This window comes from Coturnix japonica, chromosome Z, assembly GCF_001577835.2.
Source record: "Coturnix japonica isolate 7356 chromosome Z, Coturnix japonica 2.1, whole genome shotgun sequence".
In the NCBI taxonomy this organism is placed as follows: Eukaryota; Metazoa; Chordata; class Aves; order Galliformes; family Phasianidae; genus Coturnix; species Coturnix japonica.
Genome location: NC_029547.1, coordinates 9,336,578 through 9,357,943, shown reverse-complemented (window position 1 = coordinate 9,357,943; position 21,366 = coordinate 9,336,578). Strand labels below are relative to the sequence as shown.

Genomic DNA, 21,366 nt, shown 5'->3' with positions numbered 1-21,366 from the left:
CCTTGATTCTGATGAATGGACATAACATTTAAGAAATTTCAGATTATTTTTATACCACATTATATTAAAACACTTCAGCTTAAAAATCTCCCTAGTCCTTAAAGAGAGGCAAAAACTTTACCCCAGAACTTAAATATGATTCTCCTCAAGTGTAATAGACTACATGGAATTTCTGTTTTGGCAAGGAAGAAGTTTTTCCTAACTCAAGATGAATATTTTTTCTCCTGCTTCCTCCCCCTAGCAAAAATGAATGGAAAATCAGTCTTTGTCAGAGCTTTCAATCTGACTCATTGCTCTGTGCTGGCAAGCTGGAGAAGAAAAAGCTGTAAAACTTTTTTACAGCCTACTGAAGAGTTTTATTTGTCTGCATTAGGGGTTCTTCACTAGGACTGCTACAGAACATGACACAGTGATCAGAAAGTGTTCTGTCATTTCTTGAGTTGCTTTGTGACTTTGGTTGGGTACAGTTGTCTAGGTTCAGCATGTTCAGTAAGTGAATCTTTAGCAAGTAATCCTTGCCCCTTGTGCCATTATTAATAGAGATTCAAAGCATCTGTTCCTGTGAGTAGCTTTTGTTCTACCTCTGTTGAAGAAACAGTGTGAAATATTTGTGTTTGTGGGTAAGACACTGGGGTTTCACTGAGACACTGGTGAGATTCACTGTATTTCACTTCTGTTATTACATTTTAGTTCTGAGAATCCATGGCTGTATCTATGATATACGAAAGCAGACATGAGTGGTAGATGTTTTGGATAGTCCAAAAAGTTGAAATCATTTTAGTGGGATGTTTCCAGTTTAGATATGCGTCTAGTCACTACTGTATGTTTCATGGCCTAGTGGTGTTTGTGGGTTTTTTGTTCTTTTTTACTTCATTATACATATTCATTTCACTTTCATATACATACTTCAGACACATATTTCACTTACATGATCTCTACTACTATTGCCTTTATGTAATAAAATATATATTTGTAATATTTATGTAAAATGTATATGCTGAAGTTTCATTGTGAAAACAGTATTAATTCTGAAACTCCTTTTGGTTTTTTTCCCCTAGGCTGTTGGCTGTGATTATGAGATAAATTCCAATGCCACTGAAGACCAGTGTGGAGTTTGCCTGGGAGATGGCTCTGCCTGTCATACAGTGAAAATGACATTTAATCAAAGTGAAGGATTTGGTAAATTGGGTTCTTTACTTAAACTCTTTTATTGATGAAGTATTGATACTTGTAAAAATTCTGAAGAAGTGCTTTCCTTTGTAAACTGAATGATCAATCTGCATAGGAAATAGCAAAAGGATGTTTCGCAATTAATCTTGCATGTACCTGAAAAGATTGGTGAGCTGTTTTTAAAGTTCACCTCATCTAATAAAAATGATGTCAGAGACTAAGAGGTCCTGTGCAATTTACACTGATACTGACAAAAACCCAAAATAGAAAGTGCATTTACAAATTATTTCTGTAATTAGTGCCCTTGGAAAATCTGAACTGAATCTCTAGACAAAGTAAAGCACCCAGAAAACACTGGACCAAGTGTTTCAAAGTGTCCTAAATTTGATAGCACTGGCTTTAGTGACCAAGTACAGCCTTTTCCTTGTGCAGAATTTTGCACATCTGTTTGCTGGAGAAGTTTCTGTGGTAGAAACTTCTGGGCTGGAAGGGTGGAAAGATGAGTCCCTGCAATGTTACTGAGGTCTGAATCAGCACTTGAAAGTCTGAGGCCTTCTTCACTCATGGCAGTGAGACATGCAGTCCTTAAGTTGCCTTATGTGGGATGAATTGGTGCCAAAAAGTCTTGAAGAGGAAGTGGAAACTAAAACTAATAAAATATTATTTGTGCAAATAATTTAGAATTTAGGGGAAAAGCTGCCTTTTTAGGGTAGAAAGACTTGAAGTGTAAGCAGGATCTAGGCTTGGCCAGAGTTACAAGTTTTTCTGAGACTGACATAAAAGATGTCCACTTTTTTTTAATGATATTTTAAAGGTAGGGAAATATGGAGAATATGCCCTACAAGGAGAGACTGAAGGAACGGGGGCTATTTAGTCTGGGGAAAAGGAGGATGAGGGGAGACGTTATTGCTCTCTTCCAGTATCTGAAAGGTGCTTACAGTGAGAGTGGGGTTGGTCTCTTCTCGCTGGTGACAGGACAAGGGGAAATGGCCCCAAGTTGCACCAGGGCAAGTTTAGGTTGGATTTCAGGAAACACTTTTTTACAGAAAGGGTTGTTGAACACTGGAATAGGCTCCCCAGGGAGGTGGTTGAGTCACTACCCCAGGATGTGTTTAAAAACTGTTTGGATGTGATGCTGAGGGACATGATTCAGTGAAGGGTTGTTAGTTAGGGTAGTATGGTCAGGATGTGGTTGGACTTGATGATATTTAAGGTCTTTTCCAACCTGAGCAATTCTATGATTCTACATTCTAACTCTTGTTCTTGTTACTCCCACTGGCTGCTGAGGAATATTACTATGCACAGCAGAACATTGATCAGGCATGCAGACAACGGAAGAAGAATAAATGGTGCTGCTCAATAGGAAAAAGTGTTGGGGTAGAAGAAAGACTGGGTTGCAAATGACAGGGGTTTAGGACTGCGGCAGGCAGAATGAGAAGTAAATATGTTAACAAAAAGGGGGAATAAAGTTTTACAGTTCAAACAAAGGAGTCTTCTTGGGAAAAGGAAGAGGAGTGGCTAGAGACAGAGCAGTTGTCAGAAGGACAGGGATTTGTCCTGCCTTCACTCTTTAATGCATGTAGGGGAAATGATTTTTCAGAGTTTCATTAGGAACCTTTAAATCTCTGAAAATCAAGAAATGAGGGATTGTGCAACAGGGATGAGGAGAGGTCTGATTCAGCTAGGAAAAAGGCAGAGCTTGGCCCATGTCACTCCTATGAAGGGATGAATTTTCCTGAACTGACAAACAAATGAGGAAATGTGATGGCATTTGCTTTAACCCAGAGGTTTATCTTGGTCCTGACACCCTGTGAACAACCTGATTGGAACTGATTCCACACTTCTTGCAGTCCCTTGCTGCCCAAATGCACACAGAGGCCTGATACATTCTGGAGATTAATTTTGGATACAGCCATGATACAGAAAGGAATCGGAGAGATTGGAAGTTCTCCTGCATCCTCACTTCAGAGATTGCCTCTAGGCTATGATTTTTTCCCCATTACCATTACACACCACAGTGCTCCTTCTATTCCTTGGAAAGGCTGCGTGCAACTGTACTTTGATCTGCAAACCTGATTTGCCATAGGAAACCTGTGCTGTTTCATGTATATTTTTGTGATAGTGCCTAGAGCCTGGCTTAGAAGAAAATCGTGCTTCAGGAACTTTCATTTTTTAAGTAAGAAACTCACATATATGACAAACTAGAGACCAGGATAGGAGCTGGTGAGATAAGGAGAAATAGAGCGATTGTAATCTGATTTGCAGTACTGTGCTAAGTACTTTGGTGAAATTTCTTCTGACTTACAGCAATGGGAGAAGAGAAACAAGCTCTTCAGCCCCAGTAGTGATGTGCCTGCAAGGGTTGCATGAATTTATTCTTACACTCTTCTCCATGATTAGGAAGATATAGATTTAATTTTTGTTAAAAATTGAAAGATTAATGGCACCTGAAAGTTGCCATTGCACGGGTGTGTGACAGCACCTACAGCATGGATGCTGCAGAGTTTAATGAATACAGCGTGCAGGTTAGCCAGCTGACATTTCAACTGTAATTGAATCTCAGATCTCTAGATAATCTTAACAGATGGGACCATATAACCAGGAACAATTATATAAACACCACCTACACCATTTTTAAACAAAAAATAAAATGAAATAAAATAGTGAGCTGCCTGATAAAATCAAAAGCTTGTTCCTGATTTGTGTTGCTTTCAAAAACAGGTAACATTCACTGGGAATTAAACTGATGACCTGAGAAACCAGGAGATAATTTAGGGAGGGAGTGTGATACGTTGGCCAAATGGGAACAGCTATCATCGGACAGCTGACATGTATTTAAAATCAGGTTTATGTGCAACAGTGATTCAGACAGAAATAATTATGCAAATACTTGACAGGGTACAGACTTCTTATGTTATAACAACAGAGAGAAAATTACGTTTGATTGTTTTTATATTTTGTACTTTGAAAAATGTTATTCAAATTACATCTGGAAAAGAAAAAGAAAAAAAAATCTGCTAGAAAAAGGACACCAAGTTTGCAAAGCTCTCAGAAAATTCCACAATAAATTTTTTGCATGCATAAAATTTAATTGGGCCCACTTGTGAGTATGTCTTCTAATCAAGTCTTTAGTTACACAGTCACACACAGCTTGTAACACGTCTCCACCTCACCGGATGAATAGAACGTTTGGAAGAGTCATTAGACCTCACTTTCTTACAAAGATCTGGCATCCAATGATAATCCAGTTATTTAGTAATCTTCCAAGTGTCGTCATGCCCTTCTCTTTTGAAAGACTGAAGCATTTTAGCTTCCATAGCTAATCTCAGAAACACACAAAAGGTGTCATGGAGAGAACAATATACGTTTAACATTATGCTTCTTTTAATTACAGAGGGATTGAAGTAGACAGATCCATTTTTATTTGGTTGTGGATTCTTATTTTCTGTTTTTTGTTGTTTTTGTTTTAATGGTTATATGTTGGGGATTTTTTCTTGTTTTTTGGGTTGTTTTTTTGGGGGGGGGGATGTGGGGAGGGTTGGACAATGAGGGGACACAGATGGGTGGATATTTTCATTTATTAGAATTTATTTCAGCAGCTTTATGTTTTGTTTCTTTTTACCATGGGCAACATATATCAGTAAGGCCAGTACCTGTCACCATGCAAAAGAACTACAAGCTGTAACTTACTGAAATAAGTTGTCCAGCATTTTAACTGTACCACTGATTCTGAAGGTCGCTTATTATGGCCAGTATGGTTTATGTCTGAGTAATCAAAGCTGATCAGCTTATTTCACAAGACAGGTGATGGGAATGCGATTCTCAGAATTTAATCTGTGACAACAGCTGTGTGTGATGAGTGACTACGTACCTACACTGTGACCAGACTTCTGCAGCTTCCATTCCTAGGGGATCTGCTTGTAGAGCTTGTCATCCTTATAATTTCTAAAACCCGGCCCGGAGCAACATCAAGAAAGCTATTTGAGTCATGGAAAACTTGAGTGACTTCAGACTTCAGGATTATGAAATCATTTACATCCACTGATGACAGATGAAAATGTTCCTTCCTTAAATTAAAAAACTTTTCCTACAACAGACTCTTAACAAACTGAGACTCCCTACTCTTTTTCCAGAGTACTTGTGGTTACAGTATGCCAGAGCCCTTGGGCATGGCTGTAGAGATGCTGATGCTCAGCTGTGAAGTAAATTTCATGTGGCACAGCTCAGAAGAGCATTCACATCCACACCCCTTCTAAATGCCACTGTAATTGCTTAAACATAGTATGTATACTCTGACTGATACTGGAAAATCTGTGTTGGAAAGTCCCGCCATTAATTAAATGAAAAGAATACATGAATATGTAAATGAAAAGCTCCATGACAGAACTTATATATATATGTATTTCAAGAAAATCTGATGTTTTAAAATGCCTTCAGTAAACTGCAATGACATTTTTGTTGTTTACCTCCATGCGTCTGTTTTGTTTTCTTTTAGGATATGTTGATATTGGGTTAATCCCAAAAGGTGCAAGGGGAATCAGAGTGACAGAAGTTGCAGAAGCTGGAAATTTTCTGGCGCTGAGGAGTGAAGACCCGGAGAAGTATTTCCTGAATGGAGGTTTTATCATCCAGTGGAATGGTGAATACAAAGTGGCAGGAACGATATTTCAGTATGACAGGACAGGTGATCTAGAAAATCTGACTGCTCCAGGACCCACCAATGAATCAATATGGATTCAGGTAAGAAGCAGATCTCTAGCAGAGCCAGTTGGGTTTGGAAGATTGCTGAATATACTAAGACTTTGAAACTGTGGCTGGAATAAGATGTATATTTTTGTGTAAACTGCTCTACTAGCATCCTGTCTTTCAAAAATCATTTGAGCTACTTTGGAAAGAAATATATTGCTTGAGAAAGCAGTTCATCCTACCTGGAAACATGTATGTCCTGTATCATAGTATGATTATGGTCATGGGAGAGGGTCAATGTATTGGGTATTCAGTTGTCACTGTCATGAACTAAATCCAATGAAATGAACAGGAGGAAGAGGAGAAATTCATTGCCTCAGTAGTTGATCCCCTGACGATGCTCTTACCTCTCTCCTGTCAGCCAAATGATGATACTCATGAGTGGCTCTACTTACTTGGAATTTTCCTTCTTAATCTGGAAATGGCAAAAAGTAATAATAAGAGCATCTGAATAAAATCTCTAGTTTTCTAACTTACTGGATATTGTTTAACAGTTGTTATATATGGGTAGGGCAATTACCATTTATAATGGAAGGCAATAGCTCTAAATCAGTGCCACATTTTCCAGCACCTTGGATGGACTTTGTGTTATCTCATGATCACTTATGTTGGCCCACCTACACATGAGCTTTCAAAGCTGCATGACAAACAGCTGTGTCTTCCACTGTCAGCAAGCAAATGGAAAGTTTGCCAGTCTGTGTTTCTGAATGGGTAGTAGGATCCAAAATGAGGGTGCTTTTAAACCTGCTGGGTTTTATTTTGTTGTTTTTTCGTTTGGGTTTTTTTTGTATTTGTTTGATTTTGTTTTGGCTGTCATACCTTGAAAGCTTTGGGCTAGAAGATTATAGTAAACAGAAATGATTAAATGAGCTGTACTGTTTCTCCAGCTACTTTTTCAAGAGGCTAACCCTGGAATCAAGTATGAATATACTGTTCGTAAAGAGGAAAGTCATGAGAATGAGATTGAAGAGCCAGAGTATTTTTGGCAATATGGAGAGTGGACAGCCTGCACTGTGACCTGTGGAAGAGGTAATTTCACATTTCCTTTTCCTATTATTGTTTGTTACTTTCCTTAAAATGATCTGGACCATTTCTGTCATTTCTCTTTCTTTAAGAGGCAAGGTTCTTACATGTATTTTGTGAGAGAGCTTATATGTAAGAATGTATTTTAGCTTTAAAATAAGATAATAAAGCTATTTAAGATGAGGAAATGTGTGTATCACCTGCCCTGAAATTCTCAGCATCTATGAGCCAAATTGGAAAATCTAGTTTTCTTTTCCCTTGCACTTTACTTTCAGAATTATTTGTCATAATCCAACTTCCCAGTAGAACTGATTTGCAACCTACTTCTGTTTCTCTGTGTAAGTGTTCTAAACTCAGGTATCTTAAATACAAAAAAATACCCTTCTTTTCTGTCCAAAAAGCAAAAATACTTTCATGCATTTCTCAGTAAATACTCTTTTTTGTTAGCAAAAAAACCAAACCATTTTATTTAGGTACCTAAAACAAATGCTTTGCTCAATGGCATGCTGCATGTTTCAGCTCCTTTATGTGCTTGAGGTTGATTTTTAATCTAACAGTTGTCATGATAGCAAAAAGAGGGAGGAAAAGTGAAATTAGACTGGTTATTATGTTTTTATTCAACATCTGCTTCACTTTTCCCAGAATTGTTTCCTACTAAGTAAATTATACTACTGTATACTATCTTCTGGCTAAAGAATTGTGTGATTTGGCTTTGATTTCTAATTGCAACATGATTATTTAAACAGAAGACTGCAGGATATGGGCGTTTTTTCAGTTTTTATTTAATAGGTGGCTTCCCCCTTTACCATCTTTGGCTTCTTAATAAGTATTTCTTGAGCCTATAGGCATAGGTCAAAATAAAACACTTCAGGAAACACTGTGAACTTCATCATATGATTCTGCAGGGTATAAGGTACATCACAGCACAAAACATGGAAACCTTCTCCATTCTCTGTATTCATTCAAGGACAAGATAAAAGGAATAAAGGAATAAATAAATATTTTTCTCTCTTTCCCCTTAGATACATAAATTCATAAAAATTTCAAAACAGACTTGAAGGAAGGTGCAATCTGCTAGTAAGTAAAGAAGTCAGGATATTGTCGCTTACTCCCCGCACAGTCAAAAAAGGAAAGCCTGCCATAGGGCTTAAATGAATTGCTTGAACAAGGAGAAATAGACAGTATCACTGGGTTTGGAAGGAACCTCAAGAGACTGAGGCCAATCCCTCTGCTAAAGCAGGTACCCACAATAGGTTGCCCAGGTAGTTGTAGTATCCTCGTAAAAGGAGACTCCACAACCTCTCTGGGCAGCCTATCCCAGTGCTCCATCACCCTTACCATAAAGAAGTTCTTCCACATGTCAGTATGGAACTTCCTATGTACAAGTTTTAGGCCATTGCTCCTTGTCCTACCACTGTGAGCCACCAAGAGCCTCATCCATTTGCCTCCCATCTCTCTTTAGATAGTTATAAACACTTATCAGATGCTCTGTCCATCTTCTTTTCCCCCTTCTGAACAGATCCAGGTTACTCAGCTTGTCTTCATATGGAAGACGTTCCGGATCCTTAACCATCTTTATGGCCACCCACTAGACTTCTATGAGATCCTTGTCTTTCTTTTTTGAACTAGGGAGACAGAGTTCTGGTATTACAGTCTGTTCGCATTTCTCTGCAGGTATTCTATGCTTAATTTGACTCTGCTCTGGGCTGCCTGAATGTGAACCACTCATGCTGTTGGCATGCTGAGCTAGCTGTGGCCTTACTAGCCTCCACACCAGAGTTTGAGCTCTGCTTATCCAGACATTAACATCAAAACCTGGAGCTCTCAGAAGCAGAGAACAGAGTATTTGGAAAATGTTAATGGTCCTTCAGCAAAGAAGTTTGTAAACTCTGAAGTCTTGCCCCATTTAGCAAGGAATGGAAATAGTAGTAATTGTTTATGTAGAACCAGAAATTCTCACAGTTGCACATTATTGTATTTGTTCCTCTTGAGTTCAGCTAGGAATCATGAGGCAAAATAAAGGCAGGACTTAATGTTCCCAGTGTTGCTGCATTAATCAGTATATTTCCCTGACTTCTGCAGAACTTCCCCCTAGGTTTAAATAATGAGATTGATCTTATCTGAATGTACAGGCTGTTTAGATCCAGAATTTAGTGCCATTGGCAGTAACAAACCTGCTGTGCCAGATCTCAGGCATTAAAATATTTTCTTAAAGCTTCTAATGTAAAGTGTGTTAAGTAGGCAAGAAGATAATCTTCTGCTATCAATATGCTGCATGACAACTCTACTGAAGACAAACCTTCAATGGGGGTCAAGGAGATTAAAAAAAAAATAAGTTGTGTTTGTTAGGGTAAATATGACAGTGAAATAACCTTGAAGTACTTTTTCATTCATCATTTGGTAAATAATGGCTGAGTTGTTTTTCAGGTTCAAAGAGGAGGCCAAGAAAGGTGAACCACTGAAGTAACTCTGACTGACATAGCCAGTGGCAGAAATTGATTTCTAGAGGTTTTTTTTTTTCTCCTGGCAAACATGGAACTGCCTAATGATTCATTGTAGGCCTCACATCAGGACTGGACAATAGAACAGTGATAAATCCAAGAGCCCTTCAGCTTTTTGTAACCACAGGGATCAGGACAATGCAATCATGCTTTCCATAGCCAAAAGAGAAAAACAGAGTTAGGGAATGGCAAATGGGACAGCATACAGAGGAACAGGCTGGTCTCGGAAAGCCTCTCCTGTCTAAAAGAAAAAAAAACAACACAGTTTTACCTCCTTAACTAGAGGAAATTTCCAGTGTTGCATAATGTAGTTGTAGAATTAAGCTTTGCCTTCACAGAATGACCTCAGGTCAACTCCTTAAGGGCATTTTCTGATATTCCTCGCCTTAAGGTTGTGACACATATATTGCTGTGCCCTGGTCCAAGTCCTTCTCCAGCTCCACTGTAGCTGTGATGGAGAAGAAGCAAATGTGCTCATGTTTTACATCATCTCCTTCACACGCCTCTGTGTCTTATAGTTTCAAATAGTTAGTGCAACTGGCTTGTCAACAATATAGCAGGAAATAATATTGTCTGAAAAATCGATATTTTCTGTAGTAAAGATAGGTAATACTGTGTGCAGGAAAAATGAGAACAGATATCAATACCTGATATCTGTTTCTAGTGTAGAAAATAGTTTGGTAATTTTGTTTCATGACAAACTCATGGCCATAATTTACAGTAAAAATAATGAGCGTTGCTCAGTCTTTGTTGCAGATTCTTTTGCTTTATGTAGAATAGAATTTCTTTGCCATCAGGATCTGTTCATTACAGAAGGCATCCTGCAGACTGCTGCACAATCAAACTTGAGTTGCACGCAGCAACCCTCTGCCTAAGTGGGCTGTCTCTCCAGAGGCTGCTGTCCAGACAGATAGCATATAAAGCCTTTAAGCTTCTTTCATAGGACAGTTAATTTAAATTCCTAAGTATTTTTCTAGAATGGCTACCCATTGTCGTTTCTTTAAATAACGGTCAATTAGAAACTATAAGCAAAATCCCTTTGTCCTTTTTGAAACACTGACATGATGTCTTGTAGGACTAGTTTTGAGTGGCATGGAATGTAACAAGAAGCAAAAAGTACAGCACAGCTACAACTAAGGCAATTTCAGAAGTGTTCTCCTCCATAGATAACACCAGCGATTGGCAAAGTTTCAAAGTTTTTCAGAAGGACTTAACTGTGAGATTTGTTTGGGGGTTAATTGCTTTGTGGCCTCTAAATCCTTCACAACTGCTATCAGGGCCACTTTGAAAAATTACCTACATGTTTTCCTGAACTGAATTGTACTACTAAACTTGCAGCACTGAGACTGAGAAAACAATAGTCACAATGCTTTATTTCACAATTATGGGTTATACATTTACAACATCAGTTGTGCACGTGATCTGTGCATGCATGGGATGTAATTTGTTCATTCAAGTACCAAAGCGAAGTCCATGCGAACTATTTGATTTGATGCACAACAGTGACAATTCCATGTTCACACAAAGGGCTCTTACTATGCCCTTTTGTATGCACGCTTTGTACATACGCTTCTGGAATGTAGGACCTTCAGTTTTGTCATTTGCAGCTTTAACGGTGCCCAAACTCAAAACTGGACTTTCACAGAATGGGTTAGGTTGGAAGGGACCTTAAAGATCATCCAATTCCAATTTCCTTGCCATAGCTGTTATGCTAACAAGTGCCTGCTCTCTTTTAAAATCCTTTCAAACCCAACTGATTTTTAAATGGGTACCTTTTTTTGCCTGGGGAAAATTTCTAGGAAGTTCAGTATTAGGGTTGAAGCCTCATGGAGAGGTACAAGTGCTTTCTGAGTTGAGTGAGTGGAATTAAGACCTGTGTAAATATTTGGTACAGCAGTCGAATGTAAGGCGACTAATTTTCTGTGCCAGTTTTTTTGTTGTTGATGCTGTTGTAATTTCCATGCAAATAAATAGATGTATTACTTTCAGAGGGAGCCATGTATCATTGGAGTGCTTTCTAATTCAACTTGCTCAAGATTAAAAAGAAAATTAAGAAAAATCAACTACCTGCGAATATCTGTTGTATTATCTCTAATCATAGAAATGGTAAGAATGTTTTTAGAGTGACACAGGAAATCAAAGAAAACTTGAACATTCAATAGAAGGATGAGGTTTAGTAAGCATGAAGTATCTGTTTAGGTATATTCAAGCCACTTTTTATGTACCGTTCAGCAGCCCATCTTTCTTTTGCTATCTCATTTCCAGACCAGCTGAAAACCTTGAAAACACGTGATAAAACTGCACGCAAAGTTCCCTTCTTTACACATCTATATTGAAACACCACTGTATTTTTAAGATGACAGTTCCTAAGAAAATGTATGTGCATCTATACAAGCATCTAAAATTATTTTCAACTTTGTAACTGAATTGTATATAGTCCTAATGGGAAAAAAAGAAAAGGCATTTATGGCTTCTTAAAACATACGTACTCATCCTAGAATTTACCAGGTTTTAAAATTACAATATAAATTCATGTAACTTCTGTATTAAAAATTCTGTTTGTGCGAATTAAGTTTATTGATGGCTGTGATCAACAAATGTTTTATGAGAATGTACAGCCTCAAAGCAATATTTCTGCTAAGGTTTATAGCTGTTTTAAAGTGAATTACAGCAGCTGAAATGACACTAAAAATTTATTGGAGCCAAAGAGGAGTTCTTAATTTGCATTTATAGCAGCATCATAGCATTACTTCGAAAGGGTCGGAACTGTATTTCTGTAAACTGCTTTGTTTACAACTAGTGCAAAGGCTGCTTACTATTCCACTTACGCTTTCCATAGCATAAACCAGGACTTTGCTCCCTGATAGTCCTGCAGTGGACCAAGCAGCTTTCTGTTAATTGATGTCCCCAAGGAAAAGGAGAGCCCTGTGCAACAACACTGCAGGCAGGATTGCTGTGCTACCATACAGCTGCCACCTTGTCATGTACCCTAAAGTTTGAATGCCTCAGCAAAAAGAATATTAGCAGAAGCATAGGGCTGCAGTCCCCCTAATCCACTCTTCTAGATGAAACTAATTCCCATTCTGAACTAAATGCTACTGGGTTAGATGACTCTAGAGGTCCCTTCCAGCTGAATTATTCTATTCTAAAACTGGCTCTTTTGTATGAATGGTAGAGACTCAATGTATTGGTTGCATAGAACCTAGTCATGTGTCTGAAGGCTGTGTAGAAGCTGCACTGTTTTTTTAAGCATCGTATACCTGAAATCTTGGAGTACTACCCATAGAAACCAAAGGTTTCTGTCTGTTTCTATAAAATGACCCAGAGGCTTCTCATCCTCTTCTTGTCATGAAGTCTTTTTTCAGTGATGTCTGACCATAAACTTCCCCTTCATATCTACATGCCATGCTCAGTTTTTCTTTGAAGAATTACCTCTAATAGTAGCTTTGGATTCCTTAGTATCAGATTTCGTAGTCTGGGATTTTTTTCCTATGTTTATTAGTATATGTGAATAATTTAATTTTTTTTATTTTTTTTTTTTTTTTGAGAAGTGTGTTTTTGAATGCTGTGAAGTCTCTTACGGCAAGCCCCCAATAATGCTAGTGTGAAATGCTAGGATGTATGCGTTAGTTGTCTTGTAAGGGGACACTGCAGGGAGGATGAGAAGAAAATGCTTCACAGAGAAATATTTTCAAGTTACAAAAGATACAAAAGATTTACCTCTGACGCATAGTATTAGTGCTACTAAGCCCATTTCTTCCCAGGAGAGGGATGAAAGTCACAGAAATAGTGCCTTAATGTCTGCATGTAAATTGCTATGAATTATTAGCACACTTAATAGCAGTGAGCAAACAAGATTTCTTCAATCGTGTTTATCCCAGACATTTGTCTGGATTTGCAGCTCAGGACTGACATCAAATTATTGCAGAACTCTCCTGGAATGTAGCTTTCTTTAGGTTTGCACTGGGATAATGCAGTATTTTGTTTCAGGTTTCTTTCTCTTCAGTGAACAGACATTTATGTGACTGAAACTGCTAATACATAACATAAATTGTATGTATGGAATATCTCTTCGTTACAGTGATTTGCCTCCTTTCTGCTGTGCATCAGTTATTCAGAAAACAGATTTTATCCTTTGTATGATGACATCATTGTTTTAGGTCAAGACCTGTACTGTTTTTAAAACTTTCAAGCAGCAGAATTCAGCATTAGCAATCATAGAGTTATATTCTTTGTAAAACATTCTGGTTTGTTTTCTGCTTAATTGCCTGTTCCACAAAAGCAAAGTGAAGGTCAGTAATAATCCACATGCTGTGAATAGTCTCCTGCTGCCCTGTTGTCTGTTCTCTGTGAGAAATCCAAAAAACAATTCACAGCCCTTTAAACTCAACTTCTATCAGGGGTATAAGAACACTTTCTGAGACCAACAACATCACTGAGATAAGAGTAAGTTCCTTCTAGTGTGTACCTTCAGCCAGAGCTCTGCATAACACCCTTTCAGCTGACTAGGGGATACTTGTACCTGATCTAGCTCAGACGTACAGCAAAACTGACTTTTACTCCTGAAAACATCACACGGCTCTTTCTGTATTCTAGGATGTGGTGTGCAGACAGTGTGTGCACCTCATGCTGGAAGACATCTGCAGTTTATCCCTGGCCTACAGGGATTACTTTTCTTTTTGGGTCTTTCTCTTCCAGGAGTGCGTCGCCAGATTGCCCTCTGCATGCGGAAGGGAGGTGGAGCGATCAAGAACTCCTTTTGTGACCCGGCCACACAGCCAATTGGAAGGCAGAAGAAGTGCTACGAAAGGGACTGTCCACCAAGGTACCAATTTCTTCAAAGGACCTTGCAATCTTAAATAAGAGTCATTCAAAAGAATATATTGGTTCTAATACCAGATTAGTGTGGCATATATAAACTGCCATAAAGACATCTTCCAAGTGTTCCAGAGCAAAGGCATCAGAAACCCAGCAGTGGTCTAATTAGTAGTGAACTAATTAACCACTGTAATCATTTTAGGTGATGTTAGCCTATGGCTGTAAAAAACGCACAGATTTGCTTCAGGGCATCAGTGGTGCAGAGTACATGACAGGAGAACACCTGTGTTTTTTGCTATAGTCAGTATTGGTTTTAGTTTTTCCCTTTGGGTACTGACATGTCCTACATTCACCATTTACTGTCTTTGGAAATCCTTTGTCATGATGTCCACAATGGTAAAGAATCATAGAATGGCTTGGTTTGGAGGGATCTCAAAGACCTCCCAGTTCCAGCCTCCCCCAGGGAGTTGTTCTCCTAGTCTGTATGTGTTTCTGGGATTGTCCCAGCCCAAGTGCAGTACCTTGCATTGAGTCTAGTTAAACCTCACTAAGTCTCTGTGGGCACACTGCTTAAATTTGTCCAGGTCCCTTTGCATGGCAAATACAAGTCTTATACAAGTCTTTATCTAGTAATTCTAGTTAACTCAGGATCAAAGTCATTGTAGCTATTCTCTTAAAGTATTTCATGCTATACTTGTCAGCAGCAATTTTCTTAAAGTTTTAATGTAATAATTTCTGTGTGGTTGTTGGTTTTATTGATCATTTCCAAATATCTTCACAAGATTGTGTGATACTTCATTTGGGAATTACATCTTTCCAGATGCAACCTCTACAAATGACTGTTAAAAGTATAAACCATAAACATTTCATAATTCTCCATAGGTTACAAGGAAATACGAATAGACAATAGATCAAACTTAGCAATTAGTTGACTACATAAGAGCAGAACCTACCTGTTAATGTGAGTGTGGATGCTTTGTATTTATAACACGTATAAGCTTGATATTGATTCCAAAATTACAAATGAACTCAAGTTACCCCATTTGCTTGAAACAGTTGCATTATTCAGGGATGCTCATGAGAGGAGAATTTTTCCAGCAATACAGGAATGCTGGAACATAACAGTTATGGAATTATATTGCATGTGAACTAGGCAGAAAAGCTCTTGTTCATTGCCAATCTGAGTCACGTTTCTCAAACATGATAAGTTTGAAACCCAGACAGATGGGTCATATTCCTCTGTCTGAAAAGCAAGAAGGCTCTCAAGGTAGTTCACTTTGGTGGTTCTAAAGAAAACCTGAATGTTAGAGAATGATGTGACTATCTTACACAGTACAATATAGCATAACTGAGAATTCATATGAAACTACTACAAAACAAGAGTTTTGCAGAGATGGCTGAATTATGTGCTAGAGGTGAGGACAGTGTATTTGAACATGGCATTGCTGGGAACTTTTTGTTAATGCAGTAGCCACGGAACTGGAACTGCTAGATGATACCAGGCTTATCCAAAAGCAAATAGGTATCTTTGTGGGAACATTCTGTGTGAAACAACAAGGATGTTCTCTTGCACAATCCTCCTATAACCTGTGATATTTCATTGAAAATACACATGCCACCATGTCACTGGCTAGTAGACACTAACTCAACATCAGATAATGTATCAAATAGTATCTACAGGAAAAGAATAACATTATAGTAATGTTTGTAACTTGCACAGACCAGATATCTCATTAATTCTTTTCAGGAAGTTAATTATAAACTGTTTAAATGACAGGCTTCTGCAAAGTCCAGGTCTTAACATGATTATTGTTTTTTTGTTTTGTTTTGTTTTTCCCTCCACTTCCTACTAAAAGAATCTGGAGTAATGCATGTATTTTAAATATTGCAACACGTATGTGCCATATATTGTATAACAGCAAAATAAAGATAGCTGAGCAGCTGAGAGTTAAAAGGTGATACAGCTTCTCATGTGAACCTTCAGTGATTCTTTCTAGCAGGAGTTGCTGTGTGTTCTCCACACTGTGCTATGGAATATGTTTTTCTGCCACACAACTCTTTGGTAGGCAGGGATTTTGCTCCACAGGTGTTCATGATAAAAATCAACAGGCAGTACTCAGAGAGTGAGATTTTAACTGCTCATGCTCTGAATTGAATGTTTTATCTCCACCATAAAGAAAATTGCCTTAAGATTTTTTAACTTAACTACATGTATGCACAGAGGAATTGTGAATAGATTATTTTGGAAGTATTTGGGATCTCCTGCAGGGTCCACATTTATCTGTTGTTACTGTATTGTCTTCCTGCAGAACGGTTCAGTAAACTCAGCAACACAATAAGAACAAAACATCCTGTTCTTGTTATAATAAACAGGCCAAAAATCAGTGCCCTGTTGGTATCTGCTGTGCCAGACATTCTACAGAATACATAGTGAAAAAAAAGTGTCTTTCTTTAAGTGTGACTCAATATTCAACCGCATAGGCATGAATGTAGCAAACTTAGATTCCAAAGTCTCAACAAGATCCATAACCTTATTCAGTGAGCATCATCTGTGCATAGGCAAAAAAAAAAAAAAAAAAAAAAAAAAAAAAGGCTGTTGGGCTCTGCTTTAATTATTAGTTCCTCTTATGTGCATATCCTTCATTTTTTGGGTGCATTATCAGCTGCTTCTTGCTAGACTGCAGAAAAGCTGAATGCTCCCAGCTGCAACTGAAAGTCAACCAAAGTTACATTTTCACTATACAGTGAATATTCTCTAGTTTGTGAGCCCCAGGAAAGTCTGTTCTCACTCAGATTAGTTCTCTGAATCTTAGTTTGTTAGTTAGCATAGTCTTTCTGTGCTGTAGCATGTGTGCCTATAGTGATACAACAGTCCTGTTGCTTTGTAGGGACAACGTGATGCATTAATATTTAAGAACTTCCCAGTTGCTGCTGCCCCAGAATACCAGAGGTAGGGACAAGTGTTAGATAAAGCCCATCAGGTTTCAGTCTACGCCAGCTCATCTCAGATTCTCATCACAGTCAGCACATCTATATATTAGTTTTCTTCCCCACACCCTTTCCTTTGCCAAGCATCTTTTAGTGTGATTAAAAATAAGTAAATAAATAAATCCTTCTTTATAACATGCCTAAAGCTGTGTCTGTCTGGCAGTGCCCTTCATTGTCCAACTCAAAGCTGAAAAGTCTGTCAGCTTGGTCATCTCAGTTTAGAGGCTGATGATGAGGTTGCAGCATCAGTTCTCAGTTCTACATGCTCAGCAGTTGTCTCCAGTTTCAGTCATGCCTCTGCAGTATGGAGACAATAGGAGTTCCTAGATGAATGATGTCTTGTCACTTGGGTACTGCTACTGTGTGGTCCAGGACTTGCTTTGGAGTATCCTGTAACAGAACAGATGTAAGAATGTTGACATTCTGCACTCCTTGATTTGCCTTTCTTCCACGACTGCTGGAACACTGCAGTTCAGAAGTCCTCATGATGGAGTGTTTATGTATATGTATATTCATATACAGTAGAATCAAAGTAAGGATTATACAGCCTTGAGAACTACACTTACTGATGAGAAGAAACTTTCAGTAAAACAAAAAAATAATGCTGGGGTAGCGTGTAGTGAAAGTTATCGGTACAATCTATTACCTACACTAAATGAGGAAGGACTTGGTAGAAAGCTACATGACTAAATGCAGTTTAAGATTGGCATGAAGGTGGAATAAGATACAGTCTTGATTTTGGATTTAACAACTTCAGAACCCATACTTTATTTCATGACTTATTTTAAAAAACAGGTTTATTGTGCACTAGATTGTTACCAGTGCACTACTACTACTGGTCAAGGTAGATTCTGTAGCAAAGTGATAAAACATTACTTAGAGTTCAGTACTTAAACCTGCCAACTGCTGGTCCATTACTCAGAGCTATGTGAGAATTAGGGAGGGTGGGAGTGTCAATATAGCTTCTCTGTAACTACAGACATGTGATTTGGTTCCATTAAAATTAATAGGGCAATTCGCATACTTGAGATTGCATTTGTGGCGAAGCTATTTACAAGATACCTAAGATGATAAAGAGAATTGGAAGTAAGATGCAAGAGATGAAAACAACCCTGAAATTACTTGGTTCAGGTTACAATAACATATTTTTATCTTCTTTATTACCACATTCATCTGAGGTGCACTTGTTGTTTTTTTCCTTTTTAACTGGTTATTTTTCCTTGGTTATTTGCAGAATCCCAAAAGAGAAAGAAACGCTCCAAAAAAAAAATAAAAAAAGGCAAGAGACGAGGAGAAATAATAAGTTCTTTTTATTACAGCAGTGTCCAGAGGGCTCACGCAGGTTTGTGGCAGTGGGCTACCATTCCACAGCATTTTGCAAAACAATCTGTGCCTCAAAGGTCTTAGAGTGTAATTTAAAAGGAAATGCAATATTTTTTCATACCTAAAGAGAAGAAGGAAGGTGTAGGTTCCCCAGAGGAAGCCAGATGATTGCACAAGTGAGCTGTGTGCACAGCTTGATTGCTCTAAGTTCTTATATTTTTTTTTCTGATTGATCATGAGTAGGTATCAGTGCCTTCCACATCAGTGACACCTGTTTGTTTGTTTGTTTGCTTTGCAATTGAAGAATAAATTTATCAAGAAAAATGGAAACTATGGAGGAAAGGGGGAGAACGGATTTTTAGCAAACAAAAGAAGCCATAAATGCATTGAGATTGGAGATTGTGACTGAGCCAGATAAATGCTACTAACAGTTTATTAACCTGCTGTAGAACTTCAGTGTTTTCATCAGTATGGAATTAGTTTGCTCAAAGTTCACTGACCTAAAAAAGAAGAAAAAAAAGTACAAGAGAATAATGTTGTTTTTAAGTCAAGAACAGTTTTTTTCCGGATGGAAAGGCATTTCCTAAGTACACCCATTATGTTTTTGGAGGTATTTTTGTTTGTTGTTGTTGGTTTTGGTGTGTGTGTGTGAAGCTTTGTCATCATGACCTGCTTTAAAACTCAGGAACAAGAAGCAAGGAGCATCTTTTGACTTAAATGTTTTGACCAGGAGCATTTTTTGACTTAAGAGCCCACCACTGGGCTAGATTTCTTATACTGCAGCTTGGAGCTATGTTCTTGCCATGGTAAACTAAACTAAATTACACTGGAAAACATTGCACTAGAGAAAACATTTATCTTTCACTTAGTGAAGCATTGCATAGCTTACTCTGGAAGACCATCTGTGATCAGGAGAGGCAAATATAAAGGGCAAATGTTTCCTTTTTGAAGGAACAAAGTACCAGTTCTAATTTGTTAATTCTTTCTGTATTAAGGTAACAATAAGCAGATAATAAGATAAAAAGATTGCTGAGCTGCCTAGTAGTTACTGAAATCTGGATGTGGAAGGCTATCCTTAGTGCACTGTTATGGATTATTTTCTGTAATGTGCCTTACACATCTGTTTGTCAGATGGTGGGCAGGAGAATGGCAGAAGTGTTCAACAACGTGTGGCCCAACGGGACAGAAGAAGCGAACTGTGCTTTGCATCCAAACAGTGGGATCTGATGAGCAGGCGTTGGCTGTCACAGAATGCCAGCACCTGCTTAAACCAAAGACCCATCTGTCATGCAACAGAGATGTCTTGTGCCCATCTGACTGGACAGTGAGCAACTGGACTGAGGTAAGTTTGTGTCAGCTATGACATTCAGTGTTTGATTTTTTATTTTTTCTTTTTTTTGTGTGGGTGTGGGTGTGTGGGTGTTAGTGCTTTTTCTTTTTTTTTTTTTTTTTTTTTCCTGAAGTGGTCCATCATACTTAACAAAAAAAGACCAATGAGCTCTTTTTGCTATATTTCTTTTTGCCTTATTTCTTAACATGACTTCACAGGTTCTTTATATGGATGAGCAAAAAAGCTGCATTGCTTGCCAACAACCTCCAGGAGTGTGTTATAGATATCTCTAAGGGTTTGGCTTGCTGAGCTTTTGGTGTTTTAGAACACAGCATGTTTGCGTGCACAGAATTCTATGGAATATTCATCACTGCTGTTAAACAGACAGGGAGAGGTTCTGTGTCATGTCTACATGGAGAAAATGAAAAGTCTTTATATTTTTTTTGCATTTACATTTCTTTTGCATTTGTCTCTCTGCTGTTTTGCAGCAGCATGCTATCTTTTTTCCTTCTAGTATTAATCTGAAGTCCTGATAAACACCAGAATATTTTTGCATACTCCAAGAGATAATTCAGTATTGTGCAGTTATTTCACCAGCCAGTGTTTAAATATACTGGAACTTATTCTGCAATATATGTCACTATTTATAGGGAGTACTCTTTCGTTGTGCTTTCTCATAATTATTCTGTGGATGAATCTCATCCTTCTTAGCATTGTTTAGATTGTAGTTAGTGTTGGTATCTGCAAATAACCAACAAATCTTAGGTGATAAGTGTGTGAGAGGGATTTCACACAGGCAAAACTTCCCTTTTCTCTGAATGTACCTGGTGGTTAAAAAATCATACTATATGTCAAAAGTACCTAATTGAGCAGATAACTAAGATGAAGTGTTACAGATATTCTGAAATCTCTTTGTTACTACATGTCTGTAATCTAAAGCAGGAGTTTTCAAAGCTGATTCCAGGAGGAAAGAATTTTGCTCCAAGTAGTTAGTGAGGTTAGATATTCCTTCTAATTCACAGAAATGGTGATCTAAGTCAGCCATGTAGTGTATTCTGACATTCTGTTGTATTTCTGTGGAAGCAGCAACAAAATACCAGAGGTTACTGTCTTCCTCAGTAGGCAAAACACATTACTACCAGTGTCTGTAACTTCAGGGGCGAAACTGCAGCTGACATAAACTTGCATAGCTCTGAGTACAGTAAATACACTGTTCTGCCAGAAATGCAAGGAGGACAAACAGAATAACTGATTAGCCTTCCTGCTCTGAGGATACTGTTCTGGTGCTGCAGAGCTGATGTTATTTTAGAGGTGTTAGCAACACAGAAAGCACCCGGAACACCAAGTCATGTGTGTTCTACTGCACTCTAACCCTGAGAAGGACTGTATATCTCAAGGGTTTTAAAGTGTTGGTTATAGGAGTGTTTGTAAGTCTGTACTGGGCATCTATTTTAAACCAGCTAAATG

The 21,366-nt window shown here is 38.1% G+C and overlaps 1 protein-coding gene across 1 annotated transcript in view; it reads left to right on the top strand.

The window, feature by feature from the left end:
- Positions 1 to 21,366, top strand: part of ADAMTS12 (ADAM metallopeptidase with thrombospondin type 1 motif 12) — a 149,001-nt gene that overhangs the window by 108,946 nt on the left and 18,689 nt on the right. The window contains exons 14-18 of the mRNA XM_015848413.2: positions 1,059 to 1,179; positions 5,666 to 5,910; positions 6,804 to 6,945; positions 14,139 to 14,265; positions 19,701 to 19,911. Of these exons, the coding sequence (XP_015703899.1) occupies positions 1,059 to 1,179; positions 5,666 to 5,910; positions 6,804 to 6,945; positions 14,139 to 14,265; positions 19,701 to 19,911 (846 nt within the window). The remainder of the gene's footprint in view (positions 1 to 1,058; positions 1,180 to 5,665; positions 5,911 to 6,803; positions 6,946 to 14,138; positions 14,266 to 19,700; positions 19,912 to 21,366) is intronic.